The sequence below is a fragment of the Podarcis muralis genome, chromosome 7 (genome assembly GCF_964188315.1).
Source record: "Podarcis muralis chromosome 7, rPodMur119.hap1.1, whole genome shotgun sequence".
Lineage (NCBI taxonomy): Eukaryota > Metazoa > Chordata > Lepidosauria > Squamata > Lacertidae > Podarcis > Podarcis muralis.
Genome location: NC_135661.1, coordinates 45,831,182 through 45,855,414, shown reverse-complemented (window position 1 = coordinate 45,855,414; position 24,233 = coordinate 45,831,182). Strand labels below are relative to the sequence as shown.

Below are 24,233 nucleotides of genomic sequence, written 5' to 3'. Positions count from 1 at the left end.
CCCACTTAAGATGGGGCGCTTGGAAGGTATGCTGGTGTTAACTGTTGCTGAAATTCCAAGAGGAAGCCTAAGCATCTACATGTGAGTAAGGGTCAGAGGTTTCGTGATGAAGTGGTATATAAATCCTGTCAAATAAAAGCTCCCTCTGGCTCTGTGTATTTATAAATCCTGCACTAAATGTCCTGCTCATGCTCCCTGCCTGGGATTGCAAGCGCTGCCATCCAGCACCTGGCAGGCTACAGCTGATATCAAGTTAGAGTCACTCAGCGGCTATGTGGTTCCAGGCTAAACTTGTGGTGCTTTTGTTCCTCATGTAACAGAGGATGGGCCTGTATTACCTTTCGCTCCATTTTCAATATGGAGCCATCTCTTATGCAGCCCAAAGAGTGCTACCCATACACAAAAGGGAAGTATCAGCAGACTCAGGGGAACCCCAGCATTTTCAGAAATATTTTTTTTAAATGTAGAAAACTCTGAGGAGGTAGACCCCAAGCACAGCCCAGTGAAGACACAACAGGCTCAGCAGCTGCAGAATTCTGCTGAATGTTGCAGGGGGAGGAGGATGGAATGGACTAGCCACAAGGTGTCAGCATTTGTTCGACTCCCGAAACCGTTTGAAAACCAAGGCGCGGCTTCCGATTGGCTGCAGGAGCTTCCTGCACTCAAGCGGAAGCTGCGTCAGATGTTCGGCTTCCAAAAAAGTTCGCAAATCGGAACACTTACTTCTGGGTTTGTGGCGTTTGGGAGCTGATTTGATTGGGAGCCAAGCCGTTCGAGTACCCAGGTACCACTGTATCCTGGAAGACAGCTAGGCTGACTGACTTGAAGCATGGACAGGCACACCATGCTGCAAAATTTTGTTGCAGGAGCCACTTGTAATAGCCTTAATATTGAGCTGGAAGGACTGTTTCTAGTTACTTTCATTTCCTTTTTTAGATGGGATGGTTAATATAATAAATTTTTTAGTTGTTTCTCTGCACAGGCTTTTAGAAACATTCTCCTGCCATTTTCATTGCTGGCTAGTAATAAATACTTAAGAGGGCTCCACTTGTCAATTCACCTTTTATTCATCCTGCTCACAAAGAGAAGCAGAAGAAAAATAATGTTTCAGAGAAAGAGGTAAAAAAATAATGTGTCATTTCAAGATTAACAAGTTTAGTTTCCAGCCTGTTTAACAATTTTCTGCTATTTAAATTTGGGGCAGGGGTTTCTAAGGTGCTGAAATGACACATCAAATTTCATGTAATTATATTTCATGTAAAGAAAATTCTAGATATGGTTGGAAATGCCAAGGAACTGGCTGTTTTAATACCTGCTGTAGAGTTTATGCTCAGAACTTTGGTGATGGTTTTGTATTATGCCAAGGTATAGACCAATCTGTTGAGTTTGGTCTCTCTCTGTTTCTCATTTTTTCCAGTCTTAAATCCAGTTCTCTACATTTTGTATCAGTTTTTTTTTTAGTTCTCATAAAAATACACCAGCCTTTTAGTACAAATTTCACCTAAAATGCACATTTTTGCAGTAATTTCCACTTATAATGCATTTTATATGTCACTTCAACAATATATAAATGTTTATGCATAATTTGCTCTAATTTACACATTTCTGCGCAAATTATTTGATGGAGAAATGGGTTGCGCATTTTGTAGAAGTGCAGCTTTGAGAAGTATGACTATTCTTTTTGTTTCCATGGAATAGAACCAATCAAAATGTCACAAAAATGTGACATGTTGTTAAGTTCTCCAGAACTCTTCATCCATGGGAAATATGTCCTGTAATAAATAAATGAATATGAACAATGCCTATTGTTCCACTATAGTCAATCACTTGCTGCCTGGAGCATGATTCAGCCACAGTTATGTACCAGTATCTTCTCCCTGGGAATGAATGGCATTTTAAAATTTGTCTGAATTGTTCCTGAAACACTTTCTTGTGAAAGAGTATGCTCATTTACATATTCACCTATGTAATTCTCTAAAAAGGAAAAAAACCCAAACTGCAAAAATAATTCAAAGCACTGTCATTCAACATTCTTTCCTTAGTTTCCCTTAGGAATGAAATTAACTAGACCAGAAGCTGCATGCAATATGGTCTAATCAATTTCACCACTCCATCAGATTGTATGGGAGACATAGCTGCAACTGGGATGGGAAGGCTCCCACTATCTCCCACTATATTAATCAAGTCATCAAGCAAATGGAACAACGTCCTTAAACTGGCATGTGCCAATTTGTGTTAATGCCAGCATAATTTCTAGACTTCATTATTCCTTCTCCTATTTACAAGTTTGTGGGTAAGCAGGCCTATTTACAGGCTTCCCATTTAAAGAGTAATTGGATAAATTATGGATGGAAGCAAATCTTACATTTCTGCTTGGCTATGAGCTCAAAGGAATAGTTATTTCGATCAGGCTTTGCTAGCTGCCATTTCCATTTTAACAATTTGGTCATAAATCTTAAATGAGCCAGAAATATTCACTTCCCTCTTTCAGCACTACTATCATCTCATATTTTCTGACGGAACTCCATAATTTTCTTTGGTGCACAAAAGATCTTGTTTTCTGCATTCTGCAGTGAGTAGTTGCTGGCTGTGTGTGTTTCTGTAGATAGAACCAAAAAGAAATTCCAGCTCATGATAGAAGAATATTGTCATTTCATCTGCAAAAGCTTGTCATTCACAAATTCCATTGCAACACTAGTTTTTAAGGGGCTTCAGTTTAGGAGTTCATCTTGAGTGAAGGAGCCTTTGGCAGACCTCAGAACGGATCAGAATGCATGAAGTGAACCTATGTGTGTTAACTCAGAGGTAAGCCCCATTGAACTTGGAGAGGCTTCAACATGCTTAGGATGGCAGCCTTGCCATGGTTTTCTGTGACAACACTCTGAAAGTGTGGCCAGATTAAAATTGTTTTTATTTCCTATACATTTGTTTTAGCTCACATCTCAAGCTGCAGAAGTCAGTGTCACAGCCATCTCTCCCCCCACTAAAGGTAGTGTGTGAGCCGACTACCGAGTAAACCAAAGTGATCTGAATTATGATCCACTGTTCCGGGCCAAGTTATGCCAGTTCTAAAGAGAGGCTTCAAATGACAGCAACATTATTCCCTTGAGCTGCCTACAGATGTACTTGTAGACAGGAGCGGCTGTCAGGTTTTCCAGTTCAAACTCTGCTCCCTTGTCTTCACTTCTGTCATGGCACATATACAGCTTCCCGGTCTTACGCTGTCCCATACTTGATTTAAGCACTTTTCATGTTTATCTCATCAAACTTTTCTTTTTAACACTTTGAAACCAGCTGCAAGAAAAGGGAGAGGTTGTGTCTTCAAGACAGATGTAAAGACCCGCCAATTAGTGCGGTGCACAATCTCGCTTGAGGAGGGAATGCGGTTTTGTGGATGGATGCAGGGTCTCTGCTCTGTGCAAAACTGGCTTCTGCTGCAAAACCCAAGAGCAGACTTCTCTTAAACTTGGTTTTGGGGAGAGGGTGGCTTCCACAATAGGCTCAGCAGTGGAACAATGTATATAACCCTAGAACACTCTATATCTGGCTTTACAGCAGGGATGTGGAACCTTTGGCCCTCCAGATGTTGTTGAACTGCAACTCCCATCAGCCTCAGTAAACTTAGTGAATGGTACAGGCTGATGGAACTGAAGTTCAGAAACATCTGGAGGGCTACAGATTCCCCCACCCCTCCCTTAGAGCTTCCTTGTGGCTGCTCACTTCAGCAGTGACGGTCAAAGAAAGAAACATGAAGTCAGGACTTCCAGGCAAAGGGCACATTCCTATAATCTTTATAGCACATGGAACACTGTTTCTTTTTATTTATTTCTTTCTGGCAGCAGAGGTGTCGGCCCTGATCTGTTTCCCAATTCTCTATGTGCCAATGCACTTCCCCGCTTGAAGAAGATATAAAGTGAGTTTACTGCAAAAGTACTTGGAAAATAGGAGAGCATTGCAAAATTGTTAACAGTAACACTGTTACATGAAGCCAGCCGTTCTTGCTCACAGGATGACCTGGTATGTTTGACACAGTGCTGACATTAGCAGAAATGTCCTGTTGTCTGTAAAGATGAGAACAGAGATCTTGCTATATATATATATATATATATATATATATATATATATATATGCAGGTTTTGGTGTCCTCGGGTGTCTTCCCGTGTAAAAGATGGGGTGTCTAGGCGACGTTTCGACGAGGTCTCACTCGTCATCTTCAGGCTGGTGCTTTCGGCTTCTTGTTACTGGAACAGAGCTCTGTTCCAGTAACAAGAAGCCGAAAGCACCAGCCTGAAGATGACGAGTGAGACCTCGTCGAAACGTCGCCTAGACACCCCATCTTTTACACGGGAAGACACCCGAGGACACCAAAACCTGCATTCCTGTACCCGTGAAAATCTACGAAAGCATATATATATATATATATATATATATCATAACAGTATGTTTAACTATATATATATATATATATATATATATATATATATATATAGTTAAACATACTGTTATGATGATGATGAATTTTACCAAAAAGCACTTGACACTACTCAATAAATGAGGATACAGTTTGCTACAAAAACAGTTAGTGCTTGCCTTGGTTCTTTTGACTTCAAACATATTTTTGCTTTGGGCCATACTTTTGAAATTCAGATTATTCAGAAAGTATTAAGAATATAGACAAACCAAGAATGACTTGGTGTCTGTTAAATGTAGTGAGCAAAAGGAGCATGTTTGTAAGTGGAATGTCCTGGTAATCTGATACATAATAGCTCTGCTAAGAGATCTATTTATGCTGGTAATTGGAAAGAGAACTGGGGATTCCCCTTAATGCAGTAAGTAAGGGGGAAGCCATGTGCTTTTGCTTGCTAGAGATTTTCCAGAAAACTCTGCAACAGCTGACCGGTGTACATATTATACCTATGACTAAAACTCATCAGTTTGAATTAGGGGTGGGTGAATCTGTCAATTTCAGAGAACAAGGAGCCAGAGATCTTGTTGTTTCCAGCAACTAGAAGGCTCAGGAGGGTTATCTTACATACTTTGAGCTCCTAGTCCAGGGGTCTGCAACCCGCGGCTCCGGAGCCGCATGAGGCTCTTTTACACCTTTGCCGCGGCCCTGGGGCGGATACTAGCGAGGGGAGGAGGCGCATTGTGCACCCCAACACTCCCCACTGTGGCGGCCGCTGTACTGGCTGTGACGTCGCATGGGGCGGTGCGTGCGTTAGTCACGCACATTCCCGACGTCACCTTCCCGCCCGCCCGCTACATTGTAAGGGTACGCTGTACGCTGGTCACTGTTTTGAAGGGGAGTGAAGAACACACACACACACACAAAAGGTAACTTGTTAATTTAACGTTTATTTCTATGAGGAGGAGTAATTCTGAGGGGTCAAACAAAAATAATAAAAAAGTGACAAAAAAGTTATTTTTATAATGACAAGTTTTGCGGCTCCCAGTTTTTTTCCCTTCGGAAACGGGTCCAAGTGGCTCTTTTTGTCTTAAAGGTTGCAGACCCCTGTCCTAGTCCATACCCCTAACCAAAACTGCTGGTAGTGATGGATTTGTCTTCACGTTACTGTTGTGAGAGAGACATAAAATGAAACAACCATAACAAACATTGTGGTGTTTTATTTTCACATTGAATGCTCCCCAGAGTGGGGCCTTGGACCTTGCCACTCCTACTGAAAGGGTGCCCTGTGTGCCTGGAAAGGTTGTAGGCTGCTGGGCCAGAGTAAATGCATTCTTGACCACAGTTAACTTTGACAGACAGTCCCGAGCGATATATGTGAAAGTGGTCACAGGCCAACGTTCACGAAAGTCTCCTGGGCTCTTTGCACCAAAAATAGCTCACTGTTTTTATATCTGAAATCAAAGGGTTGCTATTAAAAGCCTTCCCCGCTAAGCCAGAAGAGTGTCTATCCCGTTTTGTTAGTCAGGACAGTTTATTTTGGTTGGGAGTGTTGACACCACCACTTCGCAGGGAGGCAGATAGAAAGGCAATCAGCAGCCTGCAAACACCAAAGATAAACAGTACAAAGGACACAGTGACTTCCACGTGAGTCCCTGAAGCTGTCCTGATTCTTCATAGTATTAATGTCTTTCAAATGACACAACATTCATCCCTCTTACTTTGCACACTTCGGTGCCAGTTTGTTTACCTGGATGAGAGGGGAGAAGAGAGATGTGCAAAAAATGGCTTGGAAACAGTCTAGCATCTGTTAGCCAATCAGTAAGAGTCTCCTGCTTAATTTCCTGTGGGAATGGCAAGATGGCTGCCTGGCTGCACTTTCTAGGCAACCACTAAGAGCTTTGAGCAAATCTAGACATCCATGGGGGGTGGGCAACCCTGCTTGTTTCTTGATGTGTATGTCTCAGCCTCCTATAAAGCAGAGGAGCCAGATCAAGGATGGGGAAACTTGGGTCCCAGAAAGCATGGCCAATGGCCTACAGGATGATCTGGAGCATCATAGGTTCCCTACTCCTGAGCTAGATCAGAAGGGATATATGGGTGGAAGAGTCTAAACCCTCCTCACTGAGTTTTCCCATGCCCCATTGCTTCAGGCATTTTTCATAGAATCATAGAGTTGGAAGAGACCACAAGGGCCATCGAGTCCAACCCCCTGCCAAGCAGGAAACACCATCAGAGCACTCCTGACATATGGTTGTCAAGCCTCTGCTTAAAGACCTCCAAAGACGGAGACTCCACCACACTCCTTGGCAGCAAATTCCACTGTCGAACAGCTCTTACTGTCAGGAAGTTCTTCCTAATGTTTAGGTGGAATCTTCTTTCTTGTAGTTTGGATCCATTGCTCCGTGTCCGCTTCTCTGGAGCAGCAGAAAACAACCTTTCTCCCTCCTCTATATGACATCCTTTTATATATTTGAACATGGCTATCATATCACCCCTTAACCTCCTCTTCTCCAAGCTAAACATGCCCAGCTCCCTTAGCCGTTCCTCATAAGGCATCGTTTCCAGGCCTTTGACCATTTTGGTTGCCCTCCTCTGGACACGTTCCAGTTTGTCAGTGTCCTTCTTGAACTGTGGTGCCCAGAACTGGACACAGTACTCCAGGTGAGGTCTGACCAGAGCAGAATACAGTGGCACTATTACTACCCTTGATCTAGATGCTATACTCCTATTGATGCAGCCCAGAATTGCATTGTCTTTTTTAGCTGCCGCGTCACACTGTTGGCTCATGTCAAGTTTGTGGTCAACCAAGACTCCTAGATCCTTTTCACATGTACTGCTCTCAAGCCAGGTGTCCCCCATCTTGTATTTGTGCCTCTCATTTTTTTTTGCCCAAGTGCAATACTTTACATTTCTCCCTGTTAAAGTTCATCTTGTTTGTTTTGGCCCAGTTCTCTAATCTGTCAAGGTCGTTTTGAAGTGTGATCCTGTCCTCTGGGGTGTTAGCCACCCCTCCCAGTTTGGTGTCATCTGCAAATTTGATCAGGATGCCCTTGAGTCCATCATCCAAGTCGTTGATAAAGATGTTGAATAAGACCGGGCCCAAGACAGAACCCTGTGGCACCCCACTAGTCACTCTTCTCCAGGATGAAGAGGAACCATTGATGAGCACCCTTTGGGTTCGGTCAGTCAGCCAGTTTCAAATCCACTGAGTGGTAGCATAGTCAAGACCACATTTTACCAGCTTCTTTACAAGAATATCATGGGGCACCTTGTCAAATGCCTTGCTGAAATCAAGGTAGGCTACATCCACTGCGTTCCCTTCATCTACCAGGCTTGTAATTCTGTCAAAAAATGAGATCAGGTTAGTCTGACATGACTTATTTTTCAGGAATCCATGCTGACTATTGGTGATCACAGCATTCCTTTCTAGGTGCTCACAGACTTTATCTCCCACCTTCCAATAACAGATGCACCCTGCAGTGCATGGATAAAGGGAAGGGGGTAGCTGGACATGATGGCAGCAGAGGTGAGGGCCCAGGGGTGCAGCTCTGCTCTTCTGCGCCCTACGATTCAAATCATGTGGTATATAACAAGTGAAGAAGGAAAGGAAGGAAGGAAGGAAACTTTCTAAATCAGGGATCAATGCTGGGGAGAAGGAACCTAGTGGGGTGGTGATGGCAGCAAAGACCATTATTAGGGAGGAAAATGTTAATTCAGGGCTTGGGATCCTGTGCCCCCCCCCATATGCTTTTAAAGGCAGGCTGATATGCATGAAATAAGTAGGTGAAGCTTTTCCTGGAACAGAGAAAAGTAATGGGGAAAGCTTTCCCTGCTAAATTATCCACATATCAAGAGCAGAGCTCATTTAAAAGGTGGCAAATCTACAGGTTAACATATAGTTCTTGACCAGCTTTTCATTAACCTGCTCTTTTAAAAACTGCATTTATCAGAATTCACTGAGTAGAAGCGGCGGTGGCGGGGGGGGGGGGAAGGACACCCATAATAAAGCAAAGGAAGCCTAACAACGGTAACCAACACTACACTGCAGAGGTCTTTTCAAAGTGGAGCTCCTGCCAAGTTTCCAGGGAATGTGTTTGATAAGGGCTAGCCAACCCTGTGACCTTACTAAATATTAGCCTAGTGTGGGAATAGATGACACATGGTGCTGATTCTGAGTAAGAATAGCAACAATGCTTACTTTACAGTAGATAGCTAAAAATGGGCTTGCTTCGCGCCTTGGGTAATTAGGCCAATGCATACTTAAAAAATGAATCTGTGAACCAGGAAACAGGATTCAAAAATAAGATGAAATTTATTTATTTTTTGCTGAGTCTAAAATGAGATTCATTGGACCATCTGGTCTAAACCTCTTCCACAAAGTAGGCCTAAACCTACTCACTAGTTCTCCACAGCTCTTCCAAAACATACCAGACTGAATAGGCAATTTGGGAAATAGCTGCCTCCGAAAATTCAAATTCTAAGTAATCCATAGAGGGCATTATACCCAACTGTGATTGGAAACATTGTACCCAGAATGTGCATCAAACTGTTATGGAGGGGATTTTGCAAAACAAGACATTTATATCCCTCTGTGGTGGGAGCGCCTACAGGTAGTGAATTTTGAGGAACCAAACACCAAAACTGGGCAAAAACCCCCCAAATGTTTTTCTTTCTTTCTCTTTCTTTCTTTCTTTCTTTCTTTCTTTCTTTCTTTCTTTCTTTCGCAACATGGATTAATTTTATTTTTTATACCAATAGACAGACAATACCAGCTCAATATGCAACAGGGGTGTTTTTTTTGGGGGGGGGACATAATGATTTAAGTGAGAAATTTTTGATCAATTTTGTGTATGATGCCTGAAGTCCCTCTGACTGATTAATATAGGAACATTATTTGTCATCTTCCTCCCAAAACACAAAATAATACTATGTTAGCTCAGCTGTCATGCCATCACAGTTGGCAGGCCTGGTATTGGTATTTCTGTTTGATACACATAAATCGTTGTAGTTATCAATAAAAAAAATGAACTCAGATATGTATTAATTTACATGTATATGTCATCATAGAAATCCCATCACAGAACTCAAGGCCATAGGCAGTAGGGATGGAATAGAAATTTGATTTAAAGGTGAACCTACCTGATTTGCACTTTCTGAAACAATAAATGAACTGAAACACAGCCTTCCTTTGAAATTTGCACTTCTGTGAATTTTGCAGTGCAGCTCTTCAGCCAAGCAATGTGAACTAAGCTGCAACTGCTAGGATAAAATAAATTGCACATGTTATTGAAGATAACATGCAGAAATGCATCACAAGAGGGGAAATCGCTTTGCAAAAATGTGTGTATTGGGCAAAATTGTCTTTTAAATGTATCTATTAGGAGAAATGTGCACAAAACTGTTGATAAATTTTCAAAAGGCCTTACACAATTGCAAACTGAAAACTGGAGAACTAATCATAAGATTGGAAAAATGAAAAATGAGAAAAACCAACATTGACAGCTGTATTCACCCACCTCAAGTCTAGAACGGGTTTTGGAAGGCTTATGCATCTTGAATAAGGGGGCATTCAACCCTCCTATTTCTTGGCTGGTGACAGGAAAAAAGCCCCCCATGGATCCTGGCCCTCCCTGGAATTTTGCATTCTCCATTGATGGAATTCTGTGTCCCACATGAAGGGGCTTCCACTGGTTTAAGGGATTCCTGGCAAAAGTTTCCAGTGAGCTGAAGCTGTGTTGATAACTCAATCCTTCATTGATTATCCATTTCTGGGCTCTCCCTGCAGATCTGTTTGATTCTCTCTCTGCCTGGTTCTCTTGGCAACAGGAGTTAACCATTGTGAGTGAACTTGTGACGTAAGATTACAGAAGTACAATCTGTTCTAGTGGTTATATAATAGCTGGTCAAATGGCATGGGCTGCATCTGAGACTATTCAGATTCATCTTCTCAACAGCCCCACAATTTTATCATCAGATGAATCTAGACATTTACAGCATTATTCATACATGATTGCAAACAGCATCCGTTTGTACTGAAAGAATCCTTCATTCCCCATTCAGTTTTACACCCCTCCACAAAAACAACACTGATGATTGGGGGGGGGCACACGTAAAGATGACCAACTGTGATTAAAAGTTCCATTAATTATTCATCAAATTTGCATCCTGCTCTTCTCTACAAATTGCTCAGGGCAACACATGCAGAATCATGGTGCAATCCTAATCATGCTTATTTTGAAGTACCCTCTTTTGAATTCAGTGTTGCTTACTCTCAGGGAAGCGGGGTTAAGAATGCAACCCTAGCCGTTTTAATTCTCACAACAATCTTGTAAAGCAGGTGTGGGGAAACCTCTGGCCCTCTATATGTTGCTGAATTACAACTCCCATCAGCCCCAGCAAGGATGGCCAATGGACAGGGATGATATGAGTTGCAGGTCAGTAACATCTGGAGGGCCAAAGGTTCTCCACACTTGCTACAGAGTGATTTACTCCACAGCCAATCAGAGAGCTTCACAGTAAAGCACTGAGGAGGGCTTAGCCCTCCCCCTCCAAACATACCATTTTCCTTATTAAAATCCAATGCTGAAATCAGGGGGCATGGGATGTGTGGAGAAATATACGGATGCCAATTTTTCCTAGCTGGGGAAAGAGAAGCATTGGTGAGGTGATTTCAGATTAGAAGTATGGGGGGGAGGAGAAGGGTTAAGCCCCTCTCTCTGGTCTCTAGAGTCATGGTCCTAATTCAAACACTTCCCTACACCCAGTGGCAGAGGAACCCTCTCTGGCAACCGGGGCAGGACGCCAAGGGGCAGGGGGAACCACCCGGAGACACACACGCAACATCTGTATGGTCTGTGCATGTGCAGCATCCCGTACAGAGTGTGCGCGCACGATGCCATATGAGCTGCCACTTGCATGTGGCATCCGTACAGGCTGCCGCTTGCACAGCGACCGTATGGCCTGTGCATGTGCGACATCCCATATGGAGCGCACACACGCAGCAGCCTTGTGAGAGGCAGCCCATACGGACACCCATATGGATGGCACGTGAGAGCAGCAGCCCGTACGCTCACTGTGCGAAAGGCAGCCCATATGGACGCCCGTACGGACAGTGCACGAGAGCGGCAGCCTGTACAGACACTGTGCGAGTGGTGCCCAAACTGACTGCACACGCCCTCGGCCACTCTACCGCTGGGGGGAGGCAGGGGCCATCTTGTCAAAACCCCCCACCAGAGTGGCACCCGGGGTGGCCCGCCCCCCACTTTGTATGCCCCTGCCCACACCCCTTGTAGCCGCTGTTAATTGTTCACAGACCTTGTGTTCCACCAGTTAAAACTGTTCCGTTTGTAACAGCAAAACATGCATGCTTTCTTGTTTTTAAAAATCGTGTTGCAGCTGTCAGAACTTTGGGATATCTGGTTTATAAAAGAAAATAATTATCAGATCTCATTATGGTAATGTGTTTTGTATGCACTTATTTTGGTATTATCTTGTATTTTATTTTATTGTGTGCATGTGTCTGGTCTCATGTGTCAATGAGCAATAAAATAACTTTGGAGCTTACTGAGTTGGAGGGGGTGACCTCTATAGTGAGGCTCCTTCCTTTTGCTACAGGGGGTGGTGTCTGCCTCTTCAGAAGACATGATGAAGAGGGCCAGTCACGACTCTCTTCCTCCTCTCAACATCTAGCCCAAAGTTTCACCACTCGGGGGAATGTGTCATTCATTAAAGTCCTAGAACATTGCCACTGCTGCTAGGCTTCTATTAAGAATGAGCATTTCCTTATCTAATTTGTATGGATGTTGGTGTACTATGCGTGGGGTTTTTCCATTTCCTTTTTCTTTCCAAGCAGATATCTCCAAGGCCTTTCCCCCCCAGGCTTGGACTATGCATTTATTGCTGTCATAATTCAGATACACTCCCCCACCCCCACTTCATTTTCAATCCTTTAAACAGAGGATCATAGAAGCAAGGCTAGCCAGCCCAACGCTGAGATGAAATGAGCCAATTGTTTCTTGCGGAGCTGCAAATGGCACGCTCTGGCATCCTGTTCACCTCCTTCCTGGGTGGGCTAGCCAACCAATCACCTCCCCAGCCAGCCAGTGAGGCCAGGGCTCAACTTTTTGCTTCTACATCTTCCTGCCTGCCTAATCCTTGCTCCTTTCTCAGAGTGAGGCATTCTGGGTGAATTGGCCTGGAGGGTGCCTGTGCCTCTGCTATGGTTGGCTGCGGTGGCCAGAAAGGATGCTTAAACTTAGAAGTAGAAGTAAATTAAAGTTGCAAGTAACTTTTTAAAAAAAGGAATGGGGGGGAGGCATCAGGGGCAAAGCAGAGGATGCCACTGCTACCACCACAAAGGGGACAGGTGGCAGGAAAAAAAGTGGGATGGCAGGTGAGAGTGAATCAGGAGTAGCATTCTAATAAACCAAGATAAGCCAGCAAGCCTGGCTTATTGTGAAAGCTGAGTTTAATTGCTATTATCTATTTTACTATATTTGGCATGCTTAGTTGAGTCTAATCCTGACCTGAAGGCAACCCCCCCCCCCCCGCGTTCCTTTCTGCTTAAGTTGTACACTGGTTTGTTCAGTTTTGTCCCTTCTGGAGTGCACCACACCGGTTACTCCTGTTGCCAAACCAGGCAAACTGTGAAACTTACGTGCTGCTCTGGATCCCCGAACAGGTTACTTTCCTGGTAAGTAAGACACCTGGCTGCATGGCAACATGGCTTTTACTTACAACTGGGCCACAGTGTTTCACATGCTTTGAGTCATTGTCTGAAAGATGCTTAGCAAGTGCTGTGCCAAAACATTTGCTTTTCTCACTCCCCTCCACTTCCATTCGCACTCATTTGCCAAGTGCCCATGACTGAACTCCTCATTAATTGCATTGTGCTTCCAAATTACCAGCTGCGAACACTGACGGAAGCTTTCGAATGGCTTTCTAACAGCTCAGGATAAACAGATTCTCTCAATGGGACACAATGAGGTAAATCCAGCCTAAGCCTGGCCCACTGCATTCAGTGATGCCAAAAATTAAACTCGTGGACATATGCTTTGATCTCACAGCAGTCCTTTGTATCAGGATGGATGGATTTAAATCAAGGCAATTTAAATAAGCCAGAAGCGAAAATAAGTCGCTGCAAGTCATTGATCTGAATTTTTTAAAAATCCACTTGTACTTTAGATACCTATTAAATAGAAGTGCATACAGAAAGTGCACACTAATTGCGTGCTATAGCTGTTAGAGACAAATGGATTGATAATGCAAGTACAGAGAATAAGCCAATTTGATGAAATCAGATAACACCTATGCATAATGTGTCACCCACATGGACCAGGGCAGAGCATGCATTGGGAGCCTCAGGCTCCAAGCATCTCTCTCCAGTCCTCGGGACTCACCTCAGATCACACTCCTCCCCAGCCCTGCTTCGTGTTCTCCTTCAGCATTTTTGCCTAGCTGGAATATGCCCTTGAACTCTCTCCATGCTTCTTGCTTGCCTGGATGGAGGATATGGAAGTGGGGGTGACTGGGGGTAGAAACAAGCTTCCTGTACATTTATTGCTCCGTCCACTTTTAACTTTGGCTGGCATGTGGCCTGCAGCCTGATTACACACACAACTCTGTGCTTTGTCCTTCTCATGAACAGCCAGGTAAAGAAGGGGACCCACCCATTTGCCCTCTGGCACAGAGCCACTTCCTTTCTTACCTTAACAACCCATTCTTAGGGCTATTACCAAGAAACTGGCCAGGCTATTCTGGTAATTGAACCTTTGCTGGATCCAGGAATTAGAAAGGACTCAGGCATACAGCCTAACTACCCCTCAACTCACAACAATATAGACCCAGGCTTGCATGCACACAGCTGAAACTTTGCATGCCTTTTTGTTATGGTAGTTCTCACTGCCAAAGAGACAAGCCACTGATCAGTTATAAAATGGTTTGTCTCTTTGGCCGTGGGAGCTGTTGCTGTCAGCATAGCAAGCAAAATTCTAGCTATATGAATGGTGCTCTTCTACAAGCCCAATGAACTGGGATTCATTATATCCCAGTTATAATAGACACACAACGCCACCCACGTTTATATAGTGCAATCTCATGGTGGTATCTAGCAATAATTTATGCAAAAGGCCTTAGTATATTTACCTGTATTGACAGTGGCGTAGCGTGGGTTGTAAGCACCCAGGGCAAGGCAAGTAATTTGCGCCCCCTAACCCGTGGATTTGCGCCCCCTAACCCGTGGATTTGCGCCCCCTAACCTGTGGATTTGCCCTAACCCCAGATGTTGCGCCCAGTGCGGCCGGCCCCCCCTGCACCCCCCACGCCACGCCACTGTGTATTGAGGATCATCCTTACAATGCACTTTGACTGATGCGCCAGAAAGGGATGTTGAGTTTGTTGAGTAAGCACCTTCAGACTTTGCATAGTAGAACTGAGCAGGGATTGCTCATTTTGACAAGCACTGCAGGTAGGAGAAATTCAGGCAGCACAACAGTGTGCCAGCCAACCTGCTCTGAGCTGTTCATCTAAAGATCTCCCACTGATAAATAAGAGAGGTGGAGGTGTCAACTAGATAAGCCAAAACAGTTCAGCAGAGGATGCTTAGTAGGCATGTTATGACATATCATATCCTCCAGTGTTTCAGAAATGCCTTCCTCATAGCAGAAAACCCTTTCTATTTGCTTTTCTGCTTTCATACTCTTGTGCCATTGCCTCATTCATAGCCAGATTGCTCAGCACTGGGGACTGAAGCAAGGATCATGCTTTGGCAGGGGTGGTAGTGCAGGACCTCATGAGGCCTTGGGGTCAATGGCTCACTTCCAGTCCACTTTGAAAGCCTTGGGACCTGTCATACATCCTTCACTGATCAAAGCCAATGGCAGAGGTGGTTTTGAGTGGCCAGGTATCATACTGGACAAAGGGCAATCTATTTCAGGGGTTGGGAACCTCTGTTCATCCAGCTGTGCTGAACTACAACTTTCATCAGCCCCAGCAAGATGGTCTAAAGCCAGTAGTTTAGCACATCTGGATGAACACAGGTTCCCAACCCCTGAAATGTAATGTACCGTATTTTTTGCACCATAACACTCACTTTTTTCCTCCTAGAAAGTAAGGGAAAATGTCTGTGTGTGTTATGGAGGGTATGCCTACGGGTGGCATTCCTACAGATTTTCCTCCTCTAAAAACTACGTGCGTGTTATGGTCGGGTGCGTGTTATAGAGTGAAAAATACGGTATATGTGTTAATACACAGCCTTAAGCATGTTCATTTAAGTAATATGGAAACTCCGAACTTGCCCAAAAGCTTGCTGAATTCCTTCTTAAAACATATACCTATCAAGTCTTGGAACAGACAAACAAGAAGTCAACTTGTGTGGGCCAAGGCAGAGACGAAACTTTGTTCATAAATCTGAAGGATCTTGCTAAAACTTGTAAACTTTTACATGTTGAGAAGGGAGTCCAGAAAAAATATTTGCCTTATTTAAGGTGTTACAATAAATCTGAGGATGGAAAAAGTTTAAAAATACACACTGTGCTTATATATCTTCTCCATTAATGGTTGTTCTTTTTACCTCTCACAGTTAGGTTCATTTGTTTAACTGCTAATTGCTATTTTAGCAAAATAGATGGAAAGCATTTTTCATTCAGGCCCTAATCTCTACAGCTGGGGCAGGGAACCTGCAGCCCTCCAGATGTTTTTGGACTCCAACTCCCACCAGCACCAGCTAGCATGGCCAATGGTCAGGGGTGGTGGAAACTGAAATCCAACAACACCTGGAGGACCACAGGTTCTTCATCCATGCTATATGGTAATAAAATAAAATAAAAAGTGAGTTTTGTGCTACAAGTAGAACTTAATAGTGGGTGCTTAGAGTTGCCACCTTTTCTTGGGCTTTCTCTCATGTGTTTAGCAGCAGCAGACTGAGCACACAAAGGATGTCCATCTGCTCTGCCAGCTGCACCATTACTTTATTTTCATGCTATAAAAAGCTTCACTGAATAATTTCCACAATCTCCTGCACAAGAGCCAAATCAGAATATTAAAGGTGCCAATTCTATACTCATTCAGAATGACAAGATTTAAAACTAAATTAAACCATTTCTTTACATATAGTACATTTCTATACCACTCTTCCATCACAGGGCAGTTTACAAAACAACTAGTTCTCCCTCTCTGAATAACTGAGAGGACTTCCAAACGGGGACTCAATATTGTAAATATGTCAGTGAGGTATCCCAAATGGGTCATTGGGAGCAAGTTTTGGTTGGTTTTTAAAAAGCCTATTGGACCCCCGCCCCAAAGGGTCAATTGTTATTAAACAGGGGGAACGTGGTTAGCATTTTTGTGACAATGTTGTGTAGATGTCAAAAAACACTTGATTGCATGAGAAGCTCCTTTGTTTGGAAGTTGCCTTGAGCAGCAACTCCAGTGGGTTGTAATGTGAAGAGGATCTTTTGGTACCTGTACCCAGAAAGTGACTATTAGGGAAGCTGCATTTCCTTACCTAGCTCCAACAACAACCTACCTTCAGGCAATTCTTTCCATCCTGATTTGCCTGCCAAGGAACCACTGCAAAATGGAGAGAATTGTGCAGTGTCTTCAGTCTAGGCAGCCACATGAACAGTTCACAGTAGGCAGGAAAAACAGCTGTTTTTTTGGCACTGAGGTGAATTGGAACTGTGTTGTGGGAAAGGATGGGTCAACTCTATTTCTTTATTGCTGCGGTTTTTAAATTAGCAATTTCCTATTGCTCCTTTTAGTTGCTTAAAATAACGTTATACAAATGTGGTACTGAACTCCCAATGTCTTTTTAATACCATTGTATATTATTGGAATTATGCTTTTCTTTTTATTATAAGCCACCTTGAGAGGGCTGGGTCCAAGAAAGCATATTTTAAACAATTAAAATAAACAAGCTCCAGTACCATGTCCCCACCAAAAATCACCTCCTCCCCAAACTTGGGGGGTAAAGGGTTAACACTCACCACATTAGTCACATTCCCAATCCATGTAAGGTTCCCTTCAGCGGTTTTTTGTGGGGAGTGAGAGTGGCCCATTCTTGTTTCATTAAATGAGAAACTCTGCTAAATGTAAGGACAGTCAACATCAAGATGGCCATCTGAATAATCTGTCAGGAGGCAGGTGCTGAAATTTTGAAGTCAGCTTCCATTCAACTGTATTTGCCTTCTTACTTTTTGTTACTATGGAATTTTGCTGGAAAACAACTCCCCAAGCCTTTAATTTCCTTAGTTGGATTGGTTGCAGCCCAAATATGTGACTTGGTGTCCTTTCTTGACTTCGGGGGGGGGGGGGGAGGCTGGTATGAAAGCATAACAGTTGAAAATGGCTTTGAATGTGACTCTTAAGTGCAGCCTGTCACTATTAAATGGGACTGCAATTGGGCTGTAAAAGGACAGTTTTGATCCTAATCAGATGTAAGCAGTTTATGCAGAATGGTAAACCTGCGTTCTGGTCAGGTCAGCATTCTGGCCCTAGTTTGGAGTGAGGCATCACTTATTTATTTATTTATTTTGGACTGCTCTTTTGTGCAAGCATGCTAGATCATGAAAGGTGTAGCTGCACATGTAAACAAATACCCATGGACATCAGGTTTCTTGGCTTGGAGCAACAAACACAGACACACACACGGCTGCTGTTTTGTGCAAATCTGGTAGAATGAGAAACTTCTACTTTGGGGGGGGGGTGCTTACAGGTAAACAGATACCAGTGTGCATATTCGAACAATGACAATCCCATCTCATTATTTTATATACAGCACATATACTGTGAAGTTGCAAAGAAAGCAGAAATCAAATGCCATTATGTTTCTAATGCTAGTTAATAATATCCACAATAACTACTTCGGCAAGCAAACATTTTCACTGCAGGCTTTTGGCCATCCACAAGTGATTGGCAGAAATAGACCTTTCCCCCATAATAGTAACCACTTAGTTCTGTTTTTCTGAGCCATGCCATACTAGCCTGAGTCTGCCTTGGAATGTTGCCTTTGATATTAAAGTTCTTTCCTAAAACTGCAAGCGAGAGGGTCCCATTCGAGTTACTATATGTATTGAGGGAACAGTGCTTTGCATATGCTCAGAGCCGCTGTTTCCTTAGTATAGCATTATATTGCTTTTCAGTCCCTCTTTTCCACAAATCAGAGATATTTAGATTTCTTCAAGACTTGACAGAGGTACTGGAAAGGATTGATTTAGAAGTCAAAATAAAGTTTGATATTATATGAAGATGATCTATTTTATTGATGCAGAGCAGGCTGGAAGCAGGATACTGGGTTACATGGACATCTGTCGCCTCCAGCAAAGCTCTTCTGTTGTTGTTGTCAACTATATTCGTATACCGCCCTATACCTGCAATTACAACACAAAATCACAATATGAAAACACAAAACACATAATAAAACAAAAAACAGCCCAATTTAAAAACCCTCCCTCATATGTTCTTATATCTCTATACATTTGTTTTGCAAATTCTGTTGCAATGGCTACCTTAAAATCAGAGACCCTTGTCCTGGCTTAAACCTTTATTATATGGGAAATGACATCATCTGCAATAGATCGGCTATTTCCAAGGAACGGAGCAGCGCAGCATCAGGCACATTAGCAGGTTAGATCACAACAATTTATTCCCATAAACACTTCAGTGATTCATCCCCCGCGTGACGTCACCGTCGGATGTGCTCCAGCTAATTCAGACTAGAACGTTCTCCCTTTTCAGCCCCTGTCTGATTCACACCTGTGTCTGACACAGGGTTTACTATTGTCGCTGTCAAAAGAAGTGCAGCAGAGAAAAAAATGTGGGCAATTTGCAACAAATTGCTTGTATCATATCAAGTCTCAGTCATTCGGCTGGCAGCGTGTGTCTGGATGGAACGCTCGGCTTTTGCATTTTCTGAAGCTGGCATTGCTTCCTATAAATGAGAAATATCCAAGAGGCTAAAGATGATGGTGATGACACACCTGGAGAATGGATTGACTTGGGCGCAGGTGGGTAGTAGCTTGACTGGGCGATATAATGAGTCATTCTGTGATTTAATCAATGAGGTTAGTATGTACCCAGTGCTGGGTTGATTGGAACAAGGAAGAAGGAGGGAACCGATGCCTCATAGCAGAAATGGTGTACTACGAAGGCAGGGAATCTTCTTTATCCCAAGGGCCACATCCCCTTCTGAACAACCTTCTGGGGGCCACATGACGGTGGTGGGCGGGGCCAGAGGCAAAAGTGGGCAGAGCAACTAATGTAAACTTTGTACAATAGCTTAGTTTCCACATGTGTTCACACACCCCTCTTTCTCTCTCTCATCCACCCAGGCAAGCAAGGTGCATAATCAGAGTCAAGGACACATTTTAGTAAGGCAAAAATGCTAGAGAAGGGTGTGAAGGAAGGCCAGTGATGGGTGTAGCCTAAGGAGGAGGGATTTGGATGTGGAGGAGGTATGAACTCAGGAGAGTCACAAGGACCAGCCAGAGAGACCTGGAGTAGGGCTGGGTGATGTATTGATATACCACCCCAAACCGGTTCGAAGTCCATATCGTACTATTGGTTTCATAGTTTTTGACCCGGCAATATATTGTGAATCATGATATATGTGTGTGTGCTATGCAAAAAATCACAATGTGGGAAAAACCGTGAAGCTAGCCAATGCCCCTACATAGCTCCATGCTTATTTCAAACATTGTTATATAGCAGTATATTGTGATTTTTAGCTGGTGATATATCGCAATGTTGAAAACCAGATATCGTCCAGCCCTAGCCTGGAGGCCTGCTGTAAATTCTCCATCCTTGATGTGCTATAATCTAACCTGAGGCCAAACTTCAGAGAGATCTGGGGCCAAACTTCACAGGACATAGAAGAGCCGTGATTTCATGAGAATTTGTTTCTTAAAGCAGTTGCAGATGTGCTCTGATTTTGATAAGCGCAGAGGCGCTGGTGGAGGAGTTGCTGAATGCTTTCCCTCCATTTCCTGATCCAAATTGCCCCCGTCCCAAGCTATTTATTAGGAATAAAATGCAGGACCACTGCTGCTTCTCTGATTACCACCCCCCACAACACACACACTGTTTTAAGGGCAGGGGGAGGAATCAGGAGACCCAACTGTGGATTGCCCACTTCATGCTTGGTTTGATCCTGTTATGGAATGAATACTTACTCATCTTACTCTCCTCGTCCCTCATTTCCTATAAAAGCATTCATCCTATTAAGAATGTAAGAGGGGGAATGTGTGTGATGGTACATTAGTGTTCAGCAGAAAATGGTTAGCCCTGAACCGTGCAAGATTAGGAAAAAGAGGACAAAAGGAGGAAGATGATTGAATAGGCCTGCCCAATTTGTAACAAAGGACAGCAAAGAAATTTGGTTCAGTTCTAGCTTTGATGACAACCTACCTAATTCACACTTTCTGAAACAATAGTAATGAACCAAAGTACAATTATCCTTTTAAATTCTCACTTCTCTGAATTTTGTGATGCGGTTCTCCAACCAAATACTGTGTACAAAAAGGCATTACAGTATATTGATGATAACAACATGCCAAGGTGCATTATATTAACGACATTTGCTTGCAAAAATCTGTGTTGGGCAAAATTGCATTCAGGTAAGTATATATTCTGGTTTGCCAGAAGTGGCTTAGTCATGCCGGCCACATGACCCAGAAGCTGTATGCCGGCTCCCTTGGCAAATAAAGCGAGATGAGTGCCGAAACCCCAGAGTAGGCTGCGACTGGACCTAATGGTCAGGGGTCCCTTTACCTTTAAGTATATATTAGTATACTAAAATGCTAACAAATTTTCACAATGACTTAAAAAAAATAAATTGCAAACTGAACCAGAAATGTGCACTTCAGACTGAGAAACTGAAACAGGAATTGATAAATTCACCCATCCCTGCTTTTTGCCTGTTAGAAGTTCTCCAAAGTCTCCTGTCTCTCTAGCTTTTTAGAGTTTGTGGAGAATGTCAGTACGTGTACTTGATCTTTCCAAAAGCTTTTGACAAAGCTCAGTGGTGACTGGGACCCACTGGAACTGGTAGGGCAGAAGGGAAAGAAGCCAAGAGTAGGTGGAGCCAGAACCAACAACAGGCAGGGCCTACCATAGCTTTCCCCAACCTGGTGCCCTCCGGATGTCATTGGACTACAGCTCCCATCAGTCCCAATAAGCGTGTCCAATGGTCAGGGTTGTAGCCCAGCAAAATCTGGAGGGTACCAGGTTGGAGAAGGATGGCTTTCCACCTTAGTGACAGCCAAGCCAAAAACTCAAGGTCTATCAATGACTTTGCTTAACACAGTAGGCCCACAACAAACATAAGCAGTTCTTTGTGAAATAATGTGCCATTAGATTATGGCATGCATTGGCATAAGATGTGTCAATGAATGCTGACCTCAATGGCTTTACAGAAAAAATTCATCAAATTCCTGGAAAATAGATCTACCCAAGGCTGCCAGCCAGGGAGGGCTGAAGGGAACATTCATGACCAGAAGCTGCATATCTCCAGTCAGCAGGTCCTTGCGGCAGATGACTGAGGACGGCTCATGAGCTTCTTAGGGGAATCTGGTTGGCAACAGAGCCAATCTGATCCAGCAAGGTAAGCCTTACATTAGCACCAGGTCCTTGATGGCATAGAGCTGAGCCTGTTCAGTGCATTCCCAGGACAAGTGGCTATTTTTGCTGCTTTGATTCACATTGCTGTATGTGCCAATATATTTTCAAGGAAGGACTGTTCTGTTTATCTGGCTGCAGCTACCAGCCTTGTGCCAGGAACTAAAATAAAACAAAACAAAATACACTCTTCTCTCTTTTTTTTAAGCAGCAGAACTGTAACGTAGTTCACGGTCTTGCTTTTCTATTTATTTCTCCTTCTTCTTTCTTTATTTAACTGTATTTTTATCTAGTTTCACCCAGTGAAATGTGGGCATGTTTAAGGGGGTGAATGTAGCGTAGGAGAGGCTTAGCCTCCCTCTGCACTATAAATTTAAAGCACCATGATACAACATTAAACAAAGAATCATGGGAACTCTAGTTTGTTAAGGGTGCCAAGGGTTTGTTGGAGACCCCCCAATTCCCCCCCTCATAATTCCCTGAGTTCCTCAGGAAGTGGGACTGAATCTTCAACCACTCTCAGAATTGTACCCTGGACCTTAGTTGCTCAGGGCTTTATATGTTTGTTTGTTTATTTTAAAATAATTTTATTAAAGATTTCTTAGTTTACAAAAGTACATGCATTGTCTCTTTTTTCAGGTTGTGTTTTCTACAGGTTGTGTTTCATTTGTTGTGAGACATTAGTGTTGACTGCACCATAAGGTTGGGAAGAAAAGAGGGGGAAAGAGGGGGTGGATCGGCATGGGAAAGCTTCTATTCTTTGTTGTGTGGGGTTTTGTGTCAGCCTTTCAGGGCTTTACTGTATAAAGGAACACATGGACCTTGGACCTTGTCCTACAGCTAGCCTTGCACGACTTGGATCTGCTCCCATTAACTAACTAATGCTTTCCCATTGACTCTCTTACCTGTGTATGCACCATCATAATCAAGAACACTAAAAGTACTTCTTCTGGCATGCCAAGTAGACCATTTATTGCTGGAACCTCAAGGTAATTGTTCCCATCTCTGCTTCCATAAATAACTTCAGGGAATCCTATCCCTCCCATGGTGGCAGCCAGGAAGCAGATAAACAAGAAGAGTTCTTACCGAAGTTGTTTATTCGCTATTCACAGAGAGAGAGACGAAGGAATGTGGTCTCCTTTTGTTAATGGCATTGCTCCAAGTAAAGTCCCACCTCCTCAGTCTCTTCTATTCTACATCACCCCTGCACTGGCTGACCTGTGCTTTCTGCCTCTGAGCTTTCTGTTCTACTACTCTCAACGCCTGGTCCTAGGGGGTCAGGAATGTTTTCTAGAGACAATGAGTCGTCAGCTGTCTCTCCCCTGCTGCTGCTTCCTGCTGCTCTCCCAATATTTCCCAGCTTCTCCTCTCTGCAGCTTCTGAACTATGACCTTCTGCAAACCACTGTTCTAAATCTATACTGTCCTCCTCTTCTCGGGAAGGTGCAGGAAGAGGGTGGGGGCGGTTCCCTCCATTCCTCCTCAGTCCAGTCCCTGACAATAACCATGGATGTCCAACTAGCTATTCCCTCAACGCTTAGCAGCATTTGATGGTGTGCATAAAATGTAAAGGCCTCCCATTCTTCTGTATCCAAATCATCCTTCCAGTGTCTTCATGGTAACCATCCACATTCCAAACAAATTCTATTGGGCCCTATGTTTTCACAGTACCAATTTCCCACTTCCTTAGATTTGCACATGGGGATTCAGAGTTTGGAGTTACTCACTGAAGAGCTGTTCAAGCTTTCAGCAAATGTCTTTTAAAATGGAAAGTGGGTGATGATTCACAGCCCCAAGTGCTAATGCCTAGCTGCCATGATTAGTGCCTCATAAGGGATGGAAGCATAGGAATTTTACAGTATTCACAGTTTGAAATTATGAGTAACTTCAGGGTCTCAGGCTGAATCAGTAGGCATTACTTAATGCCCATTCCTTCAGCAACTCATAAGAATGATATAGTCTTGTTGGCTTCTCTCACGGGGAGGGTGCTGCTTTATACTGATTCAAGCCACTGGCCCATCAAGTTCAGTGTTGTCTACACTGATTGGCAGTGGCTCTCCAGGTTTCAGAGAGAGGAGCTGACTGGAGATGCCAGGAATTGAACATGGGAAATGGTGTGTTGCTTTTGCAATAGTTATGCCCTGATTGAAATGAGTAGCAGGTTCCTCACTGACTTACTTGGACATCAGAGCTCAATAATGAGAGCTTGGGGAAAA

At 43.5% G+C, this 24,233-nt stretch overlaps 1 protein-coding gene and 1 long non-coding RNA gene across 2 annotated transcripts in view; both read right to left on the bottom strand.

Annotated features, from left to right (window-relative positions):
- Positions 1–5,335: 5,335 nt before the first annotated feature.
- Positions 5,336–14,554, bottom strand: LOC144328422 (uncharacterized). Its single transcript, XR_013393650.1, has 4 exons — positions 13,807–14,554; positions 11,723–11,823; positions 9,548–9,667; positions 5,336–5,572 (listed from the first exon to the last, which is right to left on the bottom strand). It is a non-coding gene; the product is annotated as an uncharacterized LOC144328422 (long non-coding RNA).
- A 4,014-nt stretch (positions 14,555–18,568) lies between these two features.
- RRAD (RRAD, Ras related glycolysis inhibitor and calcium channel regulator) overlaps positions 18,569–24,233 on the bottom strand; it is a 29,713-nt gene continuing 24,048 nt past the window's right edge. The window contains exon 5 of the mRNA XM_077931721.1: positions 18,569–18,774. Within this exon, the coding sequence (XP_077787847.1) occupies positions 18,584–18,774 (191 nt within the window). The 3' untranslated portion in view covers positions 18,569–18,583. The remainder of the gene's footprint in view (positions 18,775–24,233) is intronic.